At 40.0% G+C, this 25,507-nt stretch overlaps 2 protein-coding genes across 3 annotated transcripts in view; both read left to right on the top strand.

Moving 5' to 3' along the window:
- Positions 1 to 1,522, top strand: part of LOC123507131 — a 41,073-nt gene extending 39,551 nt beyond the window's left edge. Inside the window, exon 3 of the mRNA XM_045259746.1 lies at positions 984 to 1,522. Within this exon, the coding sequence (XP_045115681.1) occupies positions 984 to 1,023 (40 nt within the window). The 3' untranslated portion in view covers positions 1,024 to 1,522. The remainder of the gene's footprint in view (positions 1 to 983) is intronic.
- Positions 1,523 to 12,692: 11,170 nt separating this feature from the next.
- LOC123507119 (probable E3 ubiquitin-protein ligase XBOS36) overlaps positions 12,693 to 25,507 on the top strand; it is a 49,855-nt gene continuing 37,040 nt past the window's right edge. Inside the window, exon 1 of one of the 2 annotated variants that reach the window (XM_045259703.1) lies at positions 12,693 to 13,124. The gene's annotated coding sequence lies outside the window, so the exon portion shown is untranslated. Of the gene's footprint in view, positions 13,125 to 15,056; positions 15,907 to 25,507 lie in introns of those variants that run through there. The other variant, XM_045259722.1, reaches the window with a different exon arrangement.

Raw genomic sequence — 25,507 nt, 5'->3', positions numbered from 1 at the left:
CAACACCCAACTTTGAAACGAAAACGAGGAGAGAAAAAAAAAGAGGTAACAGAAAAGGGGCTACTCCCAGTTGCCCCGGATACCTGTGTTCTGGCAAGGTAAAGAAGATGAAGTCCAGTAGAGAGAGAGAGAGAGAGAGAGAGAGAGAGAGAGAGAGAGAGAGAGAGAGAGAGAGAGAGAGACTGAAAGTTAAATCTAATACCGCAGATATTAAAGAAATTAAATTAATGGGGGAAAATATTGAGGGGGTGTCTCAAAACATTTTGGGTCGATACCAGAAAAATAGTCTGACCTGGTGGGTATTTATGGTCTTATTCCCACAAAGGGTTTTCAAGGCTGGTGGAAGATTTACCATTTCTTATTTTGAATAACAAGAAGGGAGTGTGTGTGTTATTATATGTAGGTGCCTTGTGTGAAGGAGAGTTTTCTCTAGAGGCCAGGCTGTGACTGTCCTCTCAAGTTGTGAGACATAAAGGGAAACGTTCAGCGAGGTGACAGCTAGTTTTTCTATGGTCAGTTCACAGCACCCCTTGAACAAGTATATTAGACTTCGCTGAGTGTAGATTTTTATTTCTGCAGGTGTCTACTGCATCCTTTTGGATGTCTACTGTGTGTGTGTGTGTGTGTGTGTGTGTGTGTGTGTGTGTGTGTGTGTGTGTGTGTGTTTATTGTATCATCTTCAGCCGTTTTTATTGAATCAGGCATCACCCTGTGGAACTCCACTTATAACTCTACACCATTTTGATTTTTCATCCTTTATCACTGTTCTCATTCCTGTTTTTTTTTTAAGAAGTCTGTTGTCCAGTCCAATACTTTTCTCTGTAAACCACCTATGTTACTTATGTGTGTATGAAAGAGTGAGTGAGTGAGTGAGTGAGTGATTGTGTGTGTGTGTGTGTGTGTGTGTGTGTGTGTGTGTGTGTGTGTGTGTGTGTATGTGTGTTTTGTTTTGCTTCTATTTACCCTTAGCTTGTTCCACACAGGGGAAGTGACGAGGTGTGTTTCGACCCATATTATCCTTAAGCCCTTCCTGAAGATAATGAGTCTGATGAAGAGGAGGATGAGGAAGAAGAAATACGAGGAGGATATGAAGGAGGAGGAGGAGGAAGAAGAGGAGGACTGGGGGAAGGAAGAGGAGGAGCAGGAGAAGGATGAGGAGTAGAAGAATGCCTAAAAATAAGAATGCTATAGAATCATCAGTAATATTGAGAATTGCGTGAGTGATACAGAATTATGAAGTTTTTAATACTGTGATGATAAGTAATAGCAATAAGGTATTATTGTTATTATTACTACTCCTACTATTGTTACCAATATCTTTATTATTATTATTATTATTAATGTTTCTCATTCATTTGTATACTCGATTTTTTTCCTTTGGTTTATGATTTGTAGGTTACAATGAAACCTGATTTATTTTTTTTTATAATGGTTTCTTTAGTTATGAGAAAAAAATAAATCCTTGCTAAAACTTCGTCGTGAATCAAAACTTTGATTTTGAAACTTTTAAGTTGAGAGAGAATCACCATTTGATATTCTCGAAAACGAGTCACAAGGCACCTCGCACTTCCATATTTTACAAAACCTTGGCTACAAAACAATTTCTTTGGAAGTATTTCGACAGTAGAATGAATGTATCATATGAGACAAAATTTTGACTTTCTTGGTGCAGTAGTATTAACATGTAAAGGGAAAATTGATGTCTTTCTTCCTAGCAATCTTGAGAACCGTCCCTCTCGCGAGATTAGCAATTATAAGTCAGTCACTCGCTGCTAGATGATAACTATTTTTACTTCTAAGTGTGTAGTAAGTGGATGGTTAAAGGATGACCCTACCTGTTTAGCATCAACATACCTCACTCCAATGGGGCTATTCTCCCCCCATCCATACATTACAGGAGGCCTACCTTCTCAACAAGCAGATTTCCTCTACCTAACTTCCACTTCTAAAAGAATTCATGTCTAATTTTTCACTGTATTCTTGCTACTGTTAATTGTTTGCTTAAACAAAATACACTACATTAATGGCCTTCTTAACACTGCTACTTTTGCAATAACAAACATGGCCTTCTTCTATCCCTAACTTCTATCCACAACTGATGCTACAGGATTACTTATGAAGCATAAGGTATCTGGATATTTATGTTATTTTTCTTGATGTCTTCAAGGTTTATGCTGTGGTCGCCTACAGACCTTTTTATACTGCAACTGATAATACTAGTCTTATTGACTTTATCATTTATTTTGGAAATGATGGGGAAGTAATAGTCTATGGTGACTAACCTTCATACTAAGTGGGGAGCTAATGATATATAATTAGTGATATACCTCTCCTCAATTGCTTCAGCTCTGTTGGACTATCCCAATCTATTAAGGAACCTACATTCATACCAACATCTAGCTTCTAGTTTATCTCTTCTTCCTCTAGTTATGCAACCGATTTTTTAAATGTGTTAGTAATTATTAATACCAATGTGACTGTTTCTTGGTGCGTCCTGTTTTTTAAACAATGGTTTTGGTATAGCGTGGATCATAGCGATCAGCACCCCTTGGTCTACGAACATATCTGCAAGGTGTTCCTGTGACAGTGAAAGTACTCTCGTCTGAACACAGAATACTTCGAATCTTGTCTTGTGGCCACAACAAACAATTTTTAGGGAATGTGACGCGGTTCTTTTTGTGGCGAGCTGTTAATAAAGGTTTGCGTGCTGCACGGCGCGATGGCAGGTCCAAGTAGTCATGGATGTAATGGGAGACACTCCTCAATGACACATTTTGTAGCAAGTCTGTGTTACTTTGTTTGATGTCACGAGCTGTGTTTGTACGATGACTCGTCACTTGCCACTTGATAACATTTAATGTGCGCTTACTAACTTTTCTAGCTTTTCCTGGCCGTTTTGAATGAACGGGTATCACTTCATCGGTTCACTCGCGGACTTTTTCACCCACCGCTTCACGCTCCTTAATAACACTTCTGTTGCATCCTCAATTTCTTTTGTGCTATAATGAGCTTTGTGTAAGGTATGAATACGGGTGATAGTCTCCTGGCTCAAGTCTGGCTTACGCCCCATTTCCTGGTGAGCGATGACACCATCCGAAATGTAACGCTCAATTACAGGAAATTTCAAATCCTGGAGATCAGTGCTTGTTGCTGCCACACCATACAACATGCAACTGATTTATCTATATAGGACATACTTCATTTAGTTGCCAATTGTCTTAATTAAATGCCAGATGTACGATAATTGTAACTAATCCTACACAACCGTGATGGCAGGGGGATAAGTGAAAGTAAGTAAACGGATGCTCTCGGTCGCATCGCGGCCTAATTCATTATGCGCAGGCTGTATATATATATATATATATATATATATATATATATATATATATATATATATATATATATATATATATATATATATATATATATATATATATATATATATATATATATATATATATATATATATATATATATATATATATATATATATATATATATATATATATATATATATAGGAGGTAGTAGACACCTACCGAAACAATAACTTACTCCCAGTGAGATCTAATAGCACTAGTTCAGGAGGTGCTGTGAACCTTCCATTAAAGTTAGTTGTGATCTCGTTGAACGTTTCCCTTTGTGTCTCACAACTCAAGTGGGTAGTCACAGCCTACCCTCTAAAGACAGTTCTCCTTCTTCACACAAAACTACATGCACTTACCACACATACATCCCTCACTCCAAATCAAAATTAAAAAAAATAAATGGGACCCAAAATAAACAACGCCTCGGAGTCCCCCTCTGGGGAGGGGACCAAAAATGTCCCCAGGTCGGACACCTCTCCTGTTGAAGACCACAAATGCCTTGACACCTCCCTCAAGTTTTTCTACATTAACTTCTGCAACATTCGCGGTCTTAGATCTAATTTTCAATCTGTGGAACACCACCTCTCCTCTACTAAACCTCATCTTCTTTTCCTCACCGAAACACAGCTATCTGAGGCAACTGACAGTAGCCCTTCTCTGTTCCTTCCTACTTTCTCTATTCTCATTTTCATTCCAAAGCTGGATGTTGCGTCTATGTACGCAACGACTTAACTTGCTCTCGTGCCCACGCTCTTGAGTCTTCCGAATTTTCCACCATCTGGCTGCGACTTAACAGTCACTCTCAAACTAAATTCATCTGTGCTGTTTATCTCTCCCTAACTCTTCTGACTATAGTAATTTCTTCGACTACTTAACTTCTAAAGTGGAGCACATTCTGTCCCTCTACCCTTTCGCTGAGATTTCCATTCTTGGAGATTTCAATGTTCACCACCAGCTTTGGCTTTCCTCTCCCTTCACTGACCACCCTGGTGAACTAGCCTTCAACTTTGCTATCCTCCATGACCTAGAGCAACTGGTGCAACACCCTACTCGTATTCCTGACCGTCTTGGAGACACGCCCAACATTCTTGATCTCTTCCTCACCTCTAACCCTTCTGCTTATGCTGTCACCCTTTCATCTCCGTTGGGCTCCTCCGATCACAATCTCATTTCTGTATCTTGTCCTATTTTTCCAATCCCTCCGCAGGATCCCCAAAGCGAAGGTGCCTCTGGCGTTTTGCCTCTGCCAGTTGGGGGACCTGAGGAGGTATTATGCTGATTTTCCTGGAATGATTATTGCTTCCGTGTCAGAGACCCATCTCTTTGTGCTGAACGCATAACAGAGGTGTTAGTATCTGGCATGGAGGCGTACATTCCTCATTCTTTTTCTCAACCTAAACCTTCTAAACCTTGGTTTAACTCAGCCTGTTCTCGTGCTATACATGATAGAGAGGTTGCCCACAAAAGGTACTTGAGCCTTCCATCTCCTGAATCTCATGCACTTTATATCTCATGCCAAGTCTGTTCTTCAACTTGCCAAACACTCTTTCATAAATAGGAAATGTCAAAATCTTTCAAACTCAAACTCTCCTCGTGACTTCTGGCATCTAGCCAAAAACATCTCAAATAACTTCACTTCTTCATCTTTCCCTCCTTTATTTCATCCTGATGGCACCACTGCCATCTCTTCTGTCTCTAAAGCTGAACTCTTTTCTCAAACCTTTGCTCACAACTCCACCTTGGACGATTCTGGGCTTGTCCCTCCTCTCCTCCTCCCTCTGACTATTTCATGTCTACAATCAAAATTCTTCGTAATGATGTTTTCCATGCCCTTGCTGGCCTAAACCCTCGGAAGGCTTATGGACCTGATGGGGTCCCTCCTATTGTTCTCAAAACTGTGCTTCTGTGCTTGCACCTTGCCTGGCCAAACTCTTCCAACTTTGTCTATCGACTTCTACCTTTCCTTCCTGCTGGAAGTTCGCCTACATTCAGCCTGTTCCTAAAAAGGGTGACCGTTCTAACCCCTCAAACTACCGTCCTATAGCTTTAATCTCCTGCTTGTCTAAAGTTTTGAATCTATCCTGAATAGGAAGATTCTCAAACATCTGTCACTTCACAATCTTCTGTCTGATCGCCAGTATGGCTTCCGTCAAGGTCGCTCTACTGGTGATCTTCTGGCTTTCCTTACTGAGTCTTGGTCATCCTTTTTCAGAGATTTCGATGAAACTTTTGCTGTTGCGTTAGACATATCAAAAGCTTTTGATAGCGTCTGGTATAAAACTTTGATTTCAAAACTGCCCTCTTACGGCTTCTATCCTTCTCTCTGCAACCTTATCTCATGTTTCCTTTCCGACCGCTCTATTGCTGCTGTGGTAAACGGCTACTGTTCTTCTCTTAAACCTATTAATAGTAGTGTTCCTCAGGGTTCTATCCTGTCACCCACTCTCTTTCTATTATTCATTAATGACCTTCTTAGCCAAACTTCTTGCCCTATCCACTCCTACGCTGATGATACCACCCAACATCTTTCCACGTTTTTTCAGAGACGTCCAACCCTTCAGGAAATTAACAGATCACGCGAGGGACGCCACAGAACGCCTGACTTCCGATCTTTCTATGATTTCCGATTGGGGCAGAGAAAATCTAGTAGTTTTCAATGCCTCAAAAACTCAATTCCTCCATCTATCAACTCGAGACAACCTTCCAGACAACTATCCCCTCTTCTTCAATGACACTCAACTGTCTCCCTCTTCCACAATGATTATCCTCGGTCTGTCCTTTGCTTCACATCTCATCTCTTGCTAAAACAGCTTCTATGAAATTAGGTGTTCTGAGGCGTCTCCGCCAGTTTTTCTCGCCCCTCCGCCTGCTTACTCTGTATAAGGGCCTTATCCATCCCTGTATGGAGTACTCTTCGCATGTTTGGGGGGACTCCAGTCACACAGCTTTGCTTGATAGGGTGGAATCGAAAGCTTTTCGTCTCATCAACTCCCCTCCTCTGACTAACTGTCTTCAGTCTCTTTCTCACCGCCGAAATGTTGCATCCCTTTCTATATTTTATCGCTATTTTCATGGTAACTGTTCTACTGATCTTGCTGACTGCATGCCTCCCCTCCTCCTGCGGCCACGCTGCACAAGGCTTTCTTCTTCCTCTCTTCCCTATTCTGTCCAACTCTCTAATGCAAGAGTTAACCAATACGCTCAATCATTCATCCCTTTCACTGGTAAACTCTGGAACTCCCTCCCTGCATCTGTATTTCCGAATTCCTACAACTTGTCTACTTTTAAGAGGGAGGTATCGAGGCATTTGCTCCCCTAATTCTGGCTGATGGTTTTGGCACTTTTTGTACTCTTTGGAGAACCAGCACTCAAGTGGGCTTTTTTCTAACTTTCTTTGTTTTGCCCTTGGCTGGCCCTCTTCCCTACGTTAAAAAAAAAAAAAAAAAAAAAAAAAAAATATATATATATATATATATATATATATATATATATATATATATATATATATATATATATATATATATATATATATATATATATATATATATATATATATATATATATATATATATATATATATATATATATATATATATATATATATATATATATATATATATATATATATATATATATATATATATATATATATATATATATATATATATATATATATATATATATATATATATATATATATATATATATATATATATATATATATATATATATATATATATATATATATATATATATATATATATATATATATATATATATATATATATATATATATATATATATATATATATATATATATATATATATATATATATATATATATATATATATATATATATATATATATATATATATATATATATATATATATATATATATATATATATATATATATATATATATATATATATATATATATATATATATATATATATATATATATATATATATATATATATATATATATATATATATATATATATATATATATATATATATAACATAACATAACTTAACATAGAAGAATTGAATTGGAGTGAAAGGAGCCGAGGTAAACAAGTGATTGGGGCAACACAACCCGGCACATACATGTTAACTTTCCCTCCCAGCGCCTGAGCCGTTGTCAGTTCCCCATGCTTGAAGGCATGAGCAACACTGAAATGTTATACTTACCACGTTAAAATGTCGTAAACACTGGAGTCTGTACATATGATACATGTGCTGAACGAGTGGAGACTTCACTGACCTTTCTGTGAACATCAACAAAACAAAACCCAAAATTCACCGTAGTAAGGGAGCCCCAACGCACTCATTTACAAATGCCATTATCTCTTCTTTACGATGATGGCCACTATTTTCCATTTACAAGGAAACATTTTGACATATTATCGAATTTTTAACATAAGTTTTAACCGCATCTGAGTCATGAATAACACTGGTGTCTCCTGCTGGGGAGGGGTATGAGACACCAACAATTATTACAGGAACCTTTAGTGTTTAGTGTTAGGTTATACCAAAACCATTGTTTAAAAAACAGGACGCACCAAGAAACAGTCACATTGGTATTAATAATTACTAACACCACATTTAAAAAATCGGTTGCATAACTAGAGGAAGAAGAGATAAACTAGAAGCTAGATGTTGGTATGAATGTAGGTTCCTTAATAGATTGGGATAGTCCAACAGAGCTGAAGCAATTGAGGAGAGGTATATCACTAATTATATATCATTAGCTCCCCACTTAGTATGAAGGTTAGTCACCATAGACTATTAATTCCCCATCATTTCCAAAATAAATGATAAAGTCAATAAGACTAGTATTATCAGTTGCAGTATAAAAAGGTCTGTAGGCGACCACAGCATAAACCTTGAAGACAGCAAGAAAAATAACATAAATATCCAGATACCTTATGCTTCATAAGTAATCCTGTAGCATCAGTTGTGGATATTGCCAAGAGTTAGGGATAGAAGAAGGCCATGTTTGTTATTGCAAAAGTAGCAGTGTTATTGTTAAGAAGGCCATTAATGTAGTGTATTTTGTTTAAGCAAACAATTAACAGTAGCAAGAATACAGTGAAGAATTAGACATGAATTCTTTTAGAAGTGGAAGTTAGGTAGAGGAAATCTGCTTGTTGAGAAGGTAGGCCTCCTGTAATGCATGGATGGGGGGAGAATAGCCCCATTGGAGTGAGGTATGTTGATGCTAAACAGGTAGGGTCATCCTTTAACCATCCACTTACTACACACTTAGAAGTAAAAATAGTTATCATCTAGCAGCGAGTGACAGACTTATAATTGCTAATCTCGCGAGAGGGACGGTTCTCAAGATTGCTAGGAAGAAAGACATCAATTTTCCCTTTACATGTTAATACTACTGCACCAAGAAAGTCAAAATTTTGTCTCATATGATACATTCATTCTACTGTCGAAATACTTCCAAAAAAATTGTTTTGTAGCCAAGGTTTTGTAAAATATGGAAGTGGGAGGTGCCTTGTGACTCGAGGATGTTTAGTCCGCTTTGCTCGGATCGACTGCGTCTTATATTTTGCCTTATTGCATGTTTATTTGGGTTACGTCTATGTTTTCTTTCAGCCAAAGTTGTAGGAGACCTAATTCTACTGATGTGTGTTACCACGATCACTATGTGTCATTAAGTAATTAAGAAACACGACATTTAAGTGAGATTTTCAGTGCGGATATGAGCATTGTCCCATTGGAGGTGAAGAACTGACCGATTTTGACCAATAAACTAGTAAACAGTGAATATTTCTCACTGAAAATTTATTTGGAGCAGCATGAATCATCCTTTTTCTTTACCCCACCAAAAGAAGTGTGAAACTCGCCGTATTCATAAAAAAAAAAAAAAAAAATGAAAGCGCGTGATGGTATGCCGGTGTCGTGCGGAACTGTGCCTGTCAGAGCTATTTGGTGGCTTCTAACATTCGATAAATAATACATTATAAGACTATTGATGTGTTATATACGCTCATAATGACAATTCATGATCGTGCTTACTCAGTGATGATTAGTTTCCCAACTCAGTGCGGCCAAACAATGCATAAGGGGAATGCACTGTGCATACCCCACTGAATGGGTCACCAACCTATCGCTGGCACCCACTGTCGCCATCTCCACATAATGGGGTTTAGCTATCAGCGAAGTCCACCGCCCGTCTTATAGAAGACCAGCAGCCCCACTGCATCACCCGCCACGTCATCCAATGCACTGCTGCCACAGTGCATTGGATGACATTGGATTGGATGCCGAGTGGAATCCAACACTTCACCCAATGAGAAAAAGCCCAAAGAAGCACAGACAATTCAGGGCAGAGGGGCCGCAGAGCCTTGTGTATTCCCTTCTGCCCAATAGAAGCGTGTTGCCTGCCTCCCTCGACCAGAGGAAGGTAGCCTCCATCCTCTTCAAGGACACTCTGGTGTCTTCATCGCATGCATGAATGAAGAAAGATGAACCCGTACATAGCCTGAGAGACTCATGCTGTCAGAACACTCGGGACACTGTGTGAGGCGTGGCGCACACAGACTGCTGCTGCTGCTGCTGCTCCTACGCTGAAAGCACATCTGATGTTTCTTTACTCCTACTCAATTAACAATGTTTAATTAGTTACAACATATATTTAACTCTAACGCTATTACTCATCTGAATAATCATTTATTTACAATGTATGTTTAGCTGTAACGTTGTTATTCATCTGAATAATCATGTTGCTGGTTCGTGGAAACTGTTTACACGAATTATTCACATTTGTTAGCGCATTCATTTCAAAACTGGTTTGTATGTACTTTCTATGAATGAAAAAAGACATTCATTAAAAAAAAAACATGAAAAAAGAAGCCACATTAAGAAATTTTTCCACACCTGTGTCTGCAATTTGATAAAATCAACCCAAATAAGACACAACATTGGTGAAGTGATGAATGGGTCTTGATTAGTCACACAAGAGAGGCTGGATAGAGGAAAAATAACTGAAGTGTTAAGATAATGGAGTGTTAGGAATGGAAATAGACAGGTGGACAGATAACAGGACAGGTGGGCGGGACGCGAATTTTTTTTTTTTTCTAAACGATTTGGAGTGTGGGGGCAGGGCTTAAGTGATGCGTGTGTAGAGTAAACGAATTTTATGGTTAACTTAATGATAATATTCTATTAACAATCACACACGCTCTCTCTCTCTCTCTCTCTCTCTCTCTCTCTCTCTCTCTCTCTCTCTCTCTCTCTCTCTCTCTCTCTCTCTCTCTCTCTCTCTCTCTCTCTCTCTTGATTATGGAATGTACACATATCTATAACTAAATGAAGGGTTCTTAACTTTGGGGTAGACGTATCTCCTGTGGTAGACTACTGGGGAGGAATTCTGTGGATACGTGACAGGTAATACAATAGTCACTCTTGCTAGTTTTCTATAGATCGCGTCGTTTCTCACGCGTACGAAACAGGTACCGCCATCACAAGCACGACTGTTAACACGCAGATATCAAAAGATTTACTTCTCTCGTGTGTCATACTTTGAGGGTATGTTTCAAACACTCTTACTTTATATCTTATGTGTAGCCTACTCATTATGTTCATAGTCACAGTATTAAGAGTTCCACTCCACAAGAAGTCTCAATGTAATAGCGTTTTGTGTGGAGTTTGGTGGTCATGAATGACACATCACCTCAGTTATTTAGTTTGAATCTTTTGTGCACAATAATACCTACTTCTGCACCCGAGCTTTAGCAAACCAATCTGCATTCTTTCTGCCTGTATAATATATGTAGCTATACATTCACGTGTAATTTTATTTATCACATTTGTAAGTATGCTGGACTAAAATGCCTGAAACCAATTTTAGGTTTCGAACATGGAGAATTGTTAAATCAAGAGCAGGTATCGTTATCACAAATAAGACATCAGAAAATTTCCTTCTCTTGTGTGCCATGCCTTGAAAGGTGTTTCAAACAATTTTACCTTATTTCTGAAATGTGCTTATTAAGTTTATTAGTCATCATATAAGAGATCCATTCCAAGTGGTTGGTTATATATATATATATATATATATATATATATATATATATATATATATATATATATATATTTTTTTTTTTTTTTTTTTTCTGTCACATCGTATGTATTTGGTTATAAGTAATATACCCAACCAAAACTTATTATCCAAATCATGTAAATCAGACTGATTAAAACAACTTTTGAAGTGATAGCAGAGGCAAATCTAGGGGGTGGGGGTTCAACCCCTCCCCTCTCAGCAAATCCTTTGATGGTAAAATGCCACATGATTTTTGGCAAGGGGAAATGTGTTATTTCAAAGAGAGAGAGAGAGAGAGAGAGAGAGAGAGAGAGAGAGATAACATGGTAGGCTTGTAGATGGTGAAGTAGAAGTGGCTGGACACGAGTATGGAAGAATCATCTACATTTTTTTAAGGAATGAGAGTCCGAACACCACTGAGGAAGCTAAGTACTGTATCAAGTATGGGTGTGGGAGCAGGTGTAGAAAGTGAGCTTGTGTGCAGAAAGACATTGTGAGAGCAAAAGTAGAGAAAATATTTTGGTTATGATCTTGTAAAACTGTAGGTACTGATGGAACAACTCCATAAATATTTAAGTACTGTATAGAGGAAACAGTGGTAGAGTGGATGTTCCTGATGTGTAAACTTGTTTGGTGGCAGAAAGTTTCATAGGAGTGGAGGAAGGCAATAAGAGAGAGAGAGAGAGAGAGAGAGAGAGAGAGAGAGAGAGAGAGAGCGTGTGATTGTTAATTAATAAAATATGCAGCGTGGCCCCTGTTCACCTAACAGCAAGTACAAGATGTAATTCGAGGAGTTGAGGCCTCGTTGTGCAGCTATGTAGTGTAGTGTGGTCTCAATTCTACCTGAAGATTTGTCCATGAACTCTGACCTTGCTCCGTAATGGGAAAGACTGGCTGGGTCACCAGCAGACGACCGTCAATAATAACATGCATACGTCTAGCAGAAAGCAAGCTGGCGCGAGCACACACACACACACACACACACACACACACATAGTGAACTAGCGTTCCCAGACGTACGATAATTATCGTACATTTGCGATGATTAAGCATATTACAAGATAAAAAATAATGATACGATAATCTGCAAATTTGTACAACAATTTACGCTTTTCATATATATATATATATATATATATATATATATATATATATATATATATATAGAGAGAGAGAGAGAGAGAGAGAGAGAGAGAGAGAGAGAGAGAGAGAGAGAGAGAGAGAGAGAGAGATGGGGTTGGCAAGTGTCAGGAGGAGGGATAGAATGAGGAGGTGGGGGGACGCACTACACTATCAGTTCCTGTATTGTTGGAAGATTGGGATAAGTGAGGCGTCGGGAGGTCTGAAGTTTTCAGAGGGATCTTTGGATGAGCTGCCGTTGTTTACCGTGTCACACTTCACAGAAAAGAAATAAACGCAGTGCCGTGGATGATGAGAGCATAATATTTTGTTGAAGTGACCCCAAGTAGACAGGAGAGTGTTTATGTACGATAATCTATCTTAAAATACGATAATTTGTCACGGGTGTGTACGATAACTGGGAACGCTGACTCATACACAGTTTTCTTGGTATGCACTGACAGTAGGTTGGATAATTTGACACAGGCTGCAAGTTGTCTTCAATACTACACTGGTGTGGATGCGTGTGTGTGGTGTTATGTAAGGGAAGCAGATGAGCTGAAGGCTGAAACAGTTTTGGGTGAGTAGAGAGAGAGAGAGAGAGAGAGAGAGAGAGAGAGAGAGAGAGAGAGTTAGAATTTATAGTTAGAATTTATAGTTAGAATATAGTTTTAGTCCTGGAGCTTACCTTGTCACAGATATTTTATTGTGTGTTATACTGTATGTGTGTTATAACTGTAACTTTGAATGATTTGGATCCACAATTGTTTCAATTTGTATGTATCATTACAAATTGACGAAATAAAGTATATACTTATTATTATAATTTTATTATTATTATTATTATTATTATTATTATTATTATAAAGGCAACGTTAATGATGAAAATGTTATTTAGAGCTAAGTAAGTAGAATTGATATTAGCATGAATGATAATGATAAAAGGTTTAGTATTGTTGATTATTTTAAATATTATCATCAGTATTACTCACCTTGGTGTTGCTGCTATGTTCTTTATTATCTATCGTTATTACTACTACTACTACTACCACTACAGCTATTATTATTATTATTATTATTATTATTATTATTATTATTATTATTATTATTATTACTATTATTATTGTTGTTATTATTATCATTATTATTATTACTATTATTATTATTATTATTATTATTATTATTAGTAGTAGTAGTAGTAGTAGTAGTATCATCATCATTATTGTTGTTGGTGTTGGGCGCAACTAAACCGTCCACGTCGCTTTGTGGAGCGAATGATTCGTGCGTCTGGCAGGGCAGGTCTTTACTTCCCGTCTCGTCATGGTGGGACACTTCATGCCACAAGGGCAGGGATGGGCGGCAGCGAGATCCTCCCCTCCCCCCCCAGCCTGAGTCAAGGCCTCTCTTATCTCTGCTTTTTGCCTGCCACTGCATGTAACACCTCTGTATCCCGCGCTCACTTACCACACTGGGACACTGTTCGTAATACTTGTGCCATTGCCGCTGTTACAACAAAAACAGGAACAACAACAACAAAAACATACTACTACTACTATTAATATTGCTATTACTACTACTATTTCTAGTACTACTACTACTACTGCTGGTGCTGCTGCTGCTACTGCTTCTACTGCTTCTACTGCTTCTTCTACTGCTACTACTACTGCTACTACTACTACTACTACTACTACTACTACTACTACTACTACTACTACTACTACTAGGATTTGTCCTCAGTTCTTAGAGTCACGGTTAATCATCAACAAATGTCAGAGAAAGAATTGCCTTTGCTCGACCCTCTAATGCTGATTATGATCAGTGAAACAAACCACGAGTGAGTCATTAGATGTTATTGAGAATTCCAAATACCAAAAAGACCATGCAAAATCATTCATTACAATTTTTATATTCGATAATTTATTTATTTGCTTATATATATTATTAATATGGTTTTTTTTTATATCGTCTAAGGGAATGAAGGAATATAAAAAAATAATGTGTTCTTAACTGCTGAAGCATATACCGTCTATCTTAAATGACAGCAAAGTTTGTGTTCCTGGGTTTTCTATGACCAGTCACCACAAAAATCATTATAACAAGATGTTTTAGACTAAGGAGAGATATATCATGGTTCTCAACTATTTGGAATTAATGAGAAAATTGTACTGATGGGTATATATGAGAAATTCAAGAACTACCGTGTTATATATCTTTGGAGTATGTGGGAAAAGATTAAAAAAAAATAAAAGAACATAAGAAAAGGCGGAAGCTGCAAGAGTCCGCCGTGCCTACAAGTGGCAGTCCCTGTGTGATTAAAGCTATATAATTCCATCTATCATCCCCATCCATCTAATCTTCGTTTAAAGCTTCCTTTTGAATCACCCCTGACTTCAAGACCGCTGTGACCGTTCTATTAGATCATATACAACCACTCTGTTTGAAAACCAGTTTCTTCCCATTTCTTTCCTAGACATGATTTTTTCAAGCTTAAACCCAATATGATAGAGAGAGAGAGAGAGAGAGAGAGAGAGAGAGAGAGCAGAGCACTATTTATTGCAAAAGTGGGCAAACTTCAGTGCTGAGCAAAAAACAAAACAAAACAAAAATCACAATCTTATAGGACAGCATATTACATTAACCCAAATTTTAAATATTTAAGATACAAAGTAAAAGGCTTTTATAGAAAAAAGCCGGTCTCTCACGCATGTGTACACCTGCGGGAAGAAAAGCTAATGCTCACAACATTATTTGGCGTTGTTTATTGACTTTCTCTTTCAAATTTGCTAACATTTGTCGGACCGTATGAGATCGTCTGGTGGGCCGCAGGAGGCTAGCAGGCCGTAGTTTGCTGACACATTATCATTATTATCTTTACACAATCTCAATCTTATCAACCAGCGTATCTCTTCTTTTGACGTACTTGACTTGAGGGGACAGGAACCTTACAAGCAGGCTATTTGTACTGTCTATCCAGATGTGGAACGCTTATAATGTTGAAAGACACGCTCATGTTGTGTGTAATATGTATATGATCTAATAGAATGGAGTGCATCAGGAACAACCGTTTCCAACAGAGACATCTTGTTTCCGAGTTTTTAGGGCCAGCATCATAGTCTTCCACTTGATTCCATTATACCTTTTAACCTGACCCATCTTGAATTGTATGGTGTTATACGATAATTGTATGGTGTTAAACATGAATTCTTTTAGCTCATCAGACATTAAAGATGTTTCTCTGTCGCATTCAGTGAATATATGCCGGCATATCAAGTCTATATAGAAAACAGCTGCATCAGTTCACTGTACCAGGAGTCATGTAACTAGGAAATGCAAAAGGGAACCTTGAGAATTTGACTATAAAAGTAAGTATGTAACTATTTCTTGAGTGGGATGGAAGAGGACATTTAAAATCCATGTTGAGTCTCTCATAAGGTTATTTTGCTTTAATGAATGATCCTGATTAAGTCTTGAAAAATTGAAGTTTCAGCTCGGAGCACGTAGTATTCACGTTCTTCACTTCTTCCACAGAATAAGGCAGATTTCGAATTCTGACAATATTACCCATTCATGATACTCCAAGGTGATGTAGGTTCTTGTGTAATTTTCTTAATCTGTTAGTACTAGAAGAGCCACACATATAAGAATGCATCCGTAGATATGTTCTTTGTACTTGGTTGTTATATAATATCATAATTATAAAAAGAGAGTTCAATATGACAATTTCCTATTTTGTCAATCATTGTTAATATTGTCAATTGACTTAAAGCTCAACGTAAATACTTCACTGCATTGATTTGTGATGAGTCATATATGGTGTCCAATAAGATATTGCCACCACTTTCTCAGACCTTCAACAATGACATCTTCCTTTTCTAATGATGAGTGGTTCTGTTTATTGTTTGAGAGAGTCCGAGAGAAGGAAGTCACTGGACGATCATTTTTTAGTTAGGATAGCATGGTCCAAAGTATTTCTTTCTACAGTGAATGGAGTTTTAGGCGTCAAAAAACTTTGGTGGTGCCGTAGATAAGGGAAAGCCATCAACATGAGATATAGACTATCTTTTCTGAAACCTGAGGTATCAATTGGGAATAGTGAGCAAGCTTTCTCACTACTTTCCGTAGTGAAACAGTGTCTTTTAGTAGTGAAACTTTTTAAGTAAATCAAGGCATTATGAGTAAAATCTGATTTTTCCATCCTTTGTTTGAATATCCAAGTAGATTTATAGAGCGAAGGCAAAAGTCATATTTGTCATGATTTAGGGTCAGGTTATACTTATTGGCAACATCCATAAAGTGTTTCAGATTTCCTTCATGATCTTCAGATTCACCGCACACTGTTATATTACCTAAAGAAAAGGTATCCTTCATATTACCTTTTTCAAGGATTTCATCAATATTTTTTTGAAAGCTAGGTACTCTTTATCACTCTGAAGTATTCAGAATATTGTTAATTTCATATAGCTTTTTCTCAGCTTGAAGTTTTTTTTTTATTTATTATTTTTTTTTTTAGGCATACTGAAAATGATATGTGGGAAGCACTGTTAAGCTTTCGCCCATTAGTGGCACAGGCAATTTTATTTATAGTGGTACCCATATTAGGGCCCATATCGCCACCCAAGCGCATCTTCGATGTAACCACCTAGAACCTAGGTATCATGGTGACATGTAACTTTATATTCCTCTAGAATTGGCATAGCTTCGAAGCAGTATGTAGTGGAATTCGAACCTACACGTGGACGTCTGCCTGATAACACGCTCACCACCTTATTCACTACGCCACCGCCTCCCAGGTCTAGTGTTTTTATTTTCAAGTAAACTATCCCATTGATGAATGCATCTCTGATTTGCCTCCACAGCAGCCACCGCTTTAAACTGACAGTCTTTAGCAAAACGTTTTAATACTAGAAAGTAATCTATTGATACACCAGATTCATGAAACCTTGTTTGAAAAAAATGCCTGGAAAATATTTCATTCTCTAGTTTCATATATAAATAGGTTAGTGCTTCCTTGGAAGAGACCAGTTACTACATTTTTCAATTAGCCATTCGCCCCTCTACCCAGCTTTGATAAAAAGATTTCCACGCCATAATTGCTATGGACCTCCACCAGAGTTTCCTCTCCAAAGCTTTCTAAAGACAACTCTCCTCCTTCACACAAAACTACATGTACACACTACACACACACCCTTCACTTAAAAAGAAAAAAAAAATAGCTACTCAAAAACCAACCTTGAGTCCCGTTCTGGTTAGCGGACTATATATATCCCCTCGTTGGACTGCTCTCTCAGTGTCGACCCAAAATGTCTTGACAACTTAAACTTTTCCTCAATAACTTCTGCAACATTTGCGATCTTGGATCTAATTTTCAATCTGGAACACCACTTCTCCTCTACTAAACTTTATTTTATCTCACCGAAACACAGCTGTCTGAGTAAACTGACAGTAGTCCCATCTCTGTTCCCTCCTACTTTCTCTATTCTCATTTTCGTTCCGAAGCTGAATGTTGCGTTTATGTCCCTAACAGTTTGACTTATTCTCGTGCCCACGTTTTTTTTTTTTTTTTTTTTTTATCCGAGTTTCTACCATCTGATTTTGACTTACTCTCTAAGTAAATTTCTCTCTGCTATCTATTTCTTTCCTATCTTCTCTGACTATGGTAAATTCTTTGACCATTTAACTTCTAAAGTAGAACACATTTTGTCCCTCTATTCATTCATGGAGATCTCTATCCTTGGATATTTCAATGTTCATCACCAGCTTTGGCTTTCCTCTCCCTTCACTGACCTTCATGGTGAGCTAGTCTTCTACTTTGTTATCCTCCATGACTTATAGCAACTGATGCAATACTCTACTCGTATTCCTAACCGACTTGGAGACATGCCCAACATTCTTAATTTTTTCCTTACCTCTCATCCTTCTGCTCATGTTCATACCCTCTTTTCTCTGTTGGGCTCCACCGATAACAATCTCATATTTGTATCTTGTGCGATTTTTCCTATTCCTCCTCAGGATCTCTCTAAGCAGAGGTGTCTCTGGCGTTTTGCCTTTGCCAGTACAGGGGACCTGAACAATTATTATGATGATTTTCCCTTGAATGATTGCTGTGTTTGTGTCAGAGACCCATTTCTGTATACTGAACGCATATCAGAGGTGATAGTGTCTGGCTGGCAGCGGTTTTTTTAAAATGTTCTAAACTCTCAACATTCTTGATCTTTTCCTTACCTTTAATCCTTCTGTTTATGCTGTTACCCTATCTTTTCCGTTGGGCTCCTCCGATCACAATTTTATTTTTGCATCTAGCTCTATTGTTCCAATTCCTCCTCAGGATCCCCTAGGGAGGTATTATGCTGATTTTTCCCGAGAATAATTACCGTTTTCGTGTCAGAACGCATAACGGAGGTGATAGTGCCTATCATGGAGGCGTACATTCCTCTTTTTTTTTTTTTCAATCTAAATCTTCTAAACCTTTGTTTAACACAGCCTGTTCTCGTGTTATACATGATAGAGGTTGCCCACAAAAAGTACTTGAGCCTGGATGGTATTCTTCTTTGTTTGTGTTATGTGATGTTATGATTTGGGTGAACAATTTTATACCTCTGTAATTGATGGTGTTTGCTTCATGGCGTGTACAAAATTTTATCTTTAGCATTCCGGCTTTTTGAATAATTATCAGCTCATCAATCTTTACATTATTATTATTAGTCGTTCATCCTGCGGGCAAGGAGGATTCCGGCTGATATTTGCTCCTAGGCTTCGAGAAACTCGAAGCCGATATTTTAAGGTTAACTGTTGCTTGAGGGGGTGGTATGTGCGACACGGTCTTTATCGCTGGCTAAACAAACGATAATATAAGGACCAGACTTAAAGCTTTTGTATGTTTACTTGGGTACATATGAAAAAGCATGTTGCCGAGATCGACTGGGAGGGTAGGAGTTTTTATCTTATATCTTACAGTACAGTCAGGTGGGCGTGGAACAGCCATCTTGGTAACAGTGCTCCGGCTTTTAAGTGGCACTAATCAAGACGCAAAAACAAATCCAGGAAACAGACACTATATATATGAGGATGAAAGGAAAAGTTTTGTTTAATTACTCACGCACACAGGGGACAGCGATGGTCGGTGGCAAAGGATAATCCTCTAAAAAACACGAGTCACTGAGTAATTTACCGAAAACACCTATTTTTGAGCGGCGCGGATACGTTCTAGTGGCAACAAGGTTCAGAGAGAACGAGTGTGCTTTCTACCCATCTGGGGGTGGGGAGGACAGTGGGGCTGAAAGAAGAATTCGAAGAGTAAAAGATGAAGATTGTGTAAAGATATGAAGGAAGTGGTAGAAAAAGAGTAGCCGTCCTGTTGATTGATGTTATACTATTGCATTATTTTTGGGATTAAGTGTAATTATTGTTATTATTATTATTTCTTCTTATACAAGAGCTAATAGTTATAATAATATATTTTTTCCCCTTTTTTTTCTTTTCTTTTTATTTAACTTGTGTATAGAGGTGTCGGTGCTTGTGGTGATATTTTAGTAATTGGCTTCTTAAACCAAGTGTGTTCTGCTGCTTGTTCATGTTCATGTATTGTGTTTGTATATGACTGTGGTGTCTCTGAGGATATTTATCATTTTGTGTTTTATATGATTCCCTCTTGTGTGAAGTGTTACATTGACTTGTTCTCCTTTAGCGAGTGTGTAGGTCTTCTGTGTTTTTGGTGTAAGGGTATTTATGATTTTGATAGTGCATTTAGAGTATAAGCTGGGAAGTAAGTATTGGGAGCTCACACGCTATTACCAGGAGTAGTGTGATGTTTGTCTCGAGTGAGTTGAATCTTTTGATGGTGTGTAACATTATTTGTCCTTTATTTGTTTTGTCTGTCGTTTCCGGTATCCAGTAGTGCCTAGAATGTGCCCCAGTATTTTGGCTTCTTTTGTGTATTGAATAATGTTGCCCTCTAGGATGACTGGTTCCATTTTTTTTATTGTTATTGGTAGTAATTGTTTGGTACGTAGATGTGTTGACACCATCATCGCCGAGGAACAGGGAAACACAATGGCAACGAGCAACGTGTATACTTTTGCTAGACAACAAGGTGCAGCAGGTGTGAGTACAGGGAGCTGTGCGTGGTGGAGGCACACTTGCCGTGCTCAAGTTTTCCTAAACCAAGTAACCGCAAGTATACAGCCCGAGGGAAGGCAGACAATCATTACCTCTCTACAGGCAAAGGGCATCATTCACACGTGAAACAAGGTAACCGAACAATCATTCACTCTTCTCTTTCACGCTGCTATCATACACCTCCCCTGAGATGACAGGGTTGTCCGGAACATCACGGTCGTCTTCTTCCTCGTCTGCGTAGGTAGGCGTACCCCAGCAAACTGCTAATCGGTCGGGTTCTCTGCGGTGCCGAGTGCTGCGACGAAGAGGCGGGGAAGCTGATAGATGCTGGTCAGCCAGTAGTTTCCTTGGTTCTGGCTGATCCACTGGGGGAATGTTTTCCCCCACAACATTTGGCGGGGACTGGCCGCTTCTGCATGACCATTTGCACGGGCGTTGTACGGCGAAGTGATCCTGTGCTCTACCCCCCACCGAGCCAGGAAGCGTCGAAGAGTAGAAGACGCAAACTGAGGTCCACCATCACTCATCAACACCCGTGGAACACCTGTGGCTGCAAAAAAATTCCTCAACTCACAAGTAAGATGGTGAGCATTAGCAGATCGTGGACAGGATGATACACAAGGCCAACCAGATTTCCTGTCTATGTATACAAGAAATGTGCGACCAGCCAAGTGAAAATAGTCTGCCGAGACCGACTCAAACACGCGAGTTGGTGGGTCGTCGTGCTGCCAGAGGGGCTCGTTGGCTTGGCGCGGTAGGAGTGCTCGGCATTCTCGGCATGAGGAGACAACTTGTGCTATGTCACGTTCTATACCTGGCCAGTATACGGTTTGCCGGGCCCGTCGCTTAGTACGGGCGATGCCTTGATGACTGTCGTGTAGCCTTTGCAAAGTTTCTCGCCGTAAGCCTTTGGGGATGAACAACGAGGTCATCATCGACTGCAAATTGGTCGCGTATCTTCCAATATGGTCTCAAATCATCAACAAGCTCTTGCTTATGTTCAGGGAATCCTGTTAGTATAGCTGTGCGCAATGCGCTATATTCAGGGTCTCTTACAGCAGAAGCACGCACCTTTTCCAAAGTCTTATCTCGAAGTGGCATGAGGCTGGTTCCTTCCTGCGTAACAGCATTGACAGAGGCGATGACTAAAGCGTGCAGCAGGTCCTCGTCATCACTTGCAGCCTTATCCTCCTCGTTAGGTGCCTGTACGGGGAAAGTGCATCAGGAATATTATGTTCTTTGCCTTTCTGCCAACTGGTGGTAAAGGTGTATGCTGTTAATTTCTCACGCATGCGTTGCAACCTAGGGTTTTCTATCTCACCGAGAAGTTTTGAGTTTAAAATAGGTACCAAAGGTCGATGGTCAACAACAATGCTGAAATGAGGTAAACCCTTCAAAAAAGCTCCACATTTTCTTACAGCCCATAGGACGGCTGCCATCTCAATTTCTATCACTGCATACCGTGTTTCCACATCTGATAAGAACCGTGAACCACATTGAACCAGCTTCCAGTCTTTACCGTGCAGTTGTAGTAATGCGAAGCCCATTCCCTGTGTCTTGGATGCATCAGTCTGCAGCATGGTGGGGAGTAACGCGTCGAAATGAGAGAGCACGGGCGGTGCCATCAGCAACTCCTTCACCTCCTCAAACGCGATGTCATGCTGTGAAGTCCAGCACCAAACATTACGCGGCCTCAGCAGATCTCGTAGCGGTTGGGCAGCTTTGGCGAGGCTGGAAGTAAAGTTTCCTAACTGGTTAGACAAACCAAGGAATGATCTCAGATCGGTAATGTTTTGTGGGCGGGGAAAGTTGGCAATGGCAGCTACTTTTTTCTCGTCCACAGTATACCCACTGCGTGACACAGAGTAGCCACAGTAGTCAACACGCGGCTGGGCAAAGTTGAACTTATGTTTGTTCAGAGTTATTCCAGCTTTATCACAGCGCTGAACAATGTCAATTACATGCGCCAGATGTTGTTTATATGAACCATCATACGCCAGAATGTCGTCAACTATCTTGATCGTCTGTGGTATGTCACCCAGGGCTGCATCACCGCGCCGATTATATTCGTCGCCTGACGAGACCAAACCCATGGGTGCACGCTTAAACTTAAAGCGTCCCCACGGAGTGAGAAAGGTCGTGAGATCTTGGTCCGCCTCGGCTATCTTGATTTGGTGGTAACCCATCTTTGCGTCACACGTAGTGAACCATCTCGATCCAGTCCCCATCGAAGCAATGACGTCATGCGGGGATGGTATAGGGTAGGCTGGCCTGCGAACATACTTGTTAAGTCTTGTGAAGTCTACACATAATCTCACTCCGCCTGATTTCTTTCGCACAGGTACAATTGGATGACACCAATCTGTAGGGTGATTTACCTTAACAATAATGTCCAGGTCCAGAAGTTCATCAAGCTGGGTCTTGATATCATCTCTCCAGCTGAACGGAATGGTCCGGGCAGCAGTCACAGCGAAGGGTCGAGCGTCCTCAGTCAGCTGAATACGCATAGCGTCTCCATCCATCTCCCTCAAGGTCTGTGAAGCACCGAAAACTTGCGGGAAAGCATGGATAATGGCTGCGGCATGTTGTGCTCTTTCCGTCGCTGAAGGCTCGTAGTTATGTCTCCACTGGGGTAGTGGGTCTGCTGCTGTAACACACTCCTGCTGATGTGAACGACATGTACCGTGTTCAACTGCTCGAATCTGAGTAGGAAAGTTAGGTGGTAACAATCCTAAAGCTATTGAGTCGTACCAACTCAGTAGTGCCCCTTTCAGCTTGTCAACAACAATCACTTCTGTGGAGGTTTTCCTGTCACCTAATTCCAAATTAGAGGTGAACTTACCCAAACAAGCGAGTTGTTGTTGGCCGGCGCCGTATAAAACTTCGCCCGTCACTGCTTCAAGCAAAGCCTGCTTGATCCCAGCAGCCTTGGCGACGTCCCAACCCATGACTGTGGCCTCGGCGCCAGAGTCAGGAGTCCAGGAAATACGTCCTTGTCCGCCAGGATGAGTGGTTACAATCTTGACCCGAGGAGTCTGTCGTGAACTTCCTTTACCTTGGTAGACGTCTGCAATGACCCGATGGAGTTTACGGTGACGAGTGCCGGTGTCCTGTGGTGGCGCCGCTTTGCGCCGAGTCGCTGGTGTGCGGGAACGAGCTTTACAAACAACCGCGAAGTGCCCTATTCTACCGCAATTATTACAAGCCACATTAGCCGCTTTGCACTTTTGGTCACCCGTGTGCGTTCCTCTGCCACACTTATGACACAGTTCGTCACAGTCTCGTGAAGGCCTTGCACTATTCGCCGAAACTGGGCGTCCGTACCGCGCATTCTTCTTGTACTGCGATACTCTCCCACACTACATCCTCGAATCACAGCACTATTCTTCGCCGCATTTTCGGTTGACCGACATATGTCTATGGCTTTCTGTAGAGACAAGTCTTTTTCTTCCAACATACGTTGTAATGCTACCTCATCACTTGTACCCACAACTATTCGGTCACGTAGTCTGTTATCCATACATTCCTCACAGAAACCACAAAATGCAGCAATTTCCTTGATGGCGCACAGAAACTCGTCAAAATTTTCACCACTTTCCTGTCTTCTCAAGTAGAACTCTCGACGATCCAGTATAACGTTACGTCTATTCCTGAGATGCACTTCCATAGCGTCGAGAACAGTCTTCAAGTCTGCATCTTGCTGTACGTCCAGGCCATACCTCAGTGCGCGAGTCCATTCCTCATCAACAAGCGAACGTAAAGCAATTTGCTGCTCGGAGGGCTTGAGGGTAGTTATGTTAGCCAGGCGAGCGTACCCTTCAAATTTGTGCCGCCACGCATCAAACTCCCTCAGCGAAGCAGACCATGTGAGGTAAGGAGGAGTCACCACACTGTTATGCAGCTTAGTTTTCTGCACTGGTTCACCGTCTCGTGTACTGTGAGAGGGCGGAACACCAGTTAACCCCGATAACAGGGCGCGCATTTCCTGTTGGTGTGCCTCATCCCGCTCCCGCTGCTGTGCTTCTTGTTGCTGTGTCAGCTCCATTTGCGTCGCAAGAAGGGTGGTCAGCCGTTCTAATTCCTGCTCCATCTTCTCGGCGTGAGAACAGCAAACAAATGCGCACACAATACAGCGTCACTGTCAGTCACTTTTAGGTTCCACAATCCTTCACTCGGCGATCCTACTCACTGCGCCATGTTTGGTACGTAGATGTAAGTGTTGACACCATCATCGCCGAGGAACAAGGAAACACAATGGCAACGAGCAACGTGTATACTCTTGCTAGACAACAAGGTGCAGTAGGTGCGAGTACAGGGAGCTGTGCGTGGTGGAGGCACACTGGCCGTGCTCAAGTTTTCCTAAACCAAGTAACCTTTCATTCACGCCACGTATACAGCCCGAGAAAAGGCAGACAATCATTACCTCTCTACAGGCAAAGGGCATCCATCATTCACACGTGAAACAAGGTAACCGAACAATCATTCACTCTTCTCTTTCACGCTGCTATCATACAGTAATGTAAATTTTTGTGTTTGTTTTGATTTTTTTTTTTTTTTACGTAGCTATTGAAACTTTATTATTTTTTTTCTGTTATCTTTGCGATATTTTTTTTTTTATTTACCAGTATTTGTGTGATATCTGAATGTATGTTCTGTTTGTACGAGGAGCTGGAATGTCGTATGTGTATATAGTGTACAGTGTGCGTGAAATACTACTCCCTTTTGGTACTCCACTGTGTAGTTTAAAAGGTGGTCACTTCTGTTTATTGAGTGATATGGATGCTGATCTGTTGTCTAGGAAACTGCAGAGAAGTTTGTTGAGTGTTTTGGGTACATTTATTTGGTTGA

The sequence above is a fragment of the Portunus trituberculatus genome, chromosome 2, assembly GCF_017591435.1.
Source record: "Portunus trituberculatus isolate SZX2019 chromosome 2, ASM1759143v1, whole genome shotgun sequence".
Classification (NCBI taxonomy): Eukaryota; Metazoa; Arthropoda; class Malacostraca; order Decapoda; family Portunidae; genus Portunus; species Portunus trituberculatus.
Note: the sequence above shows the minus strand (reverse complement) of the source record. Positions and strands in the feature narration are given on the sequence as shown.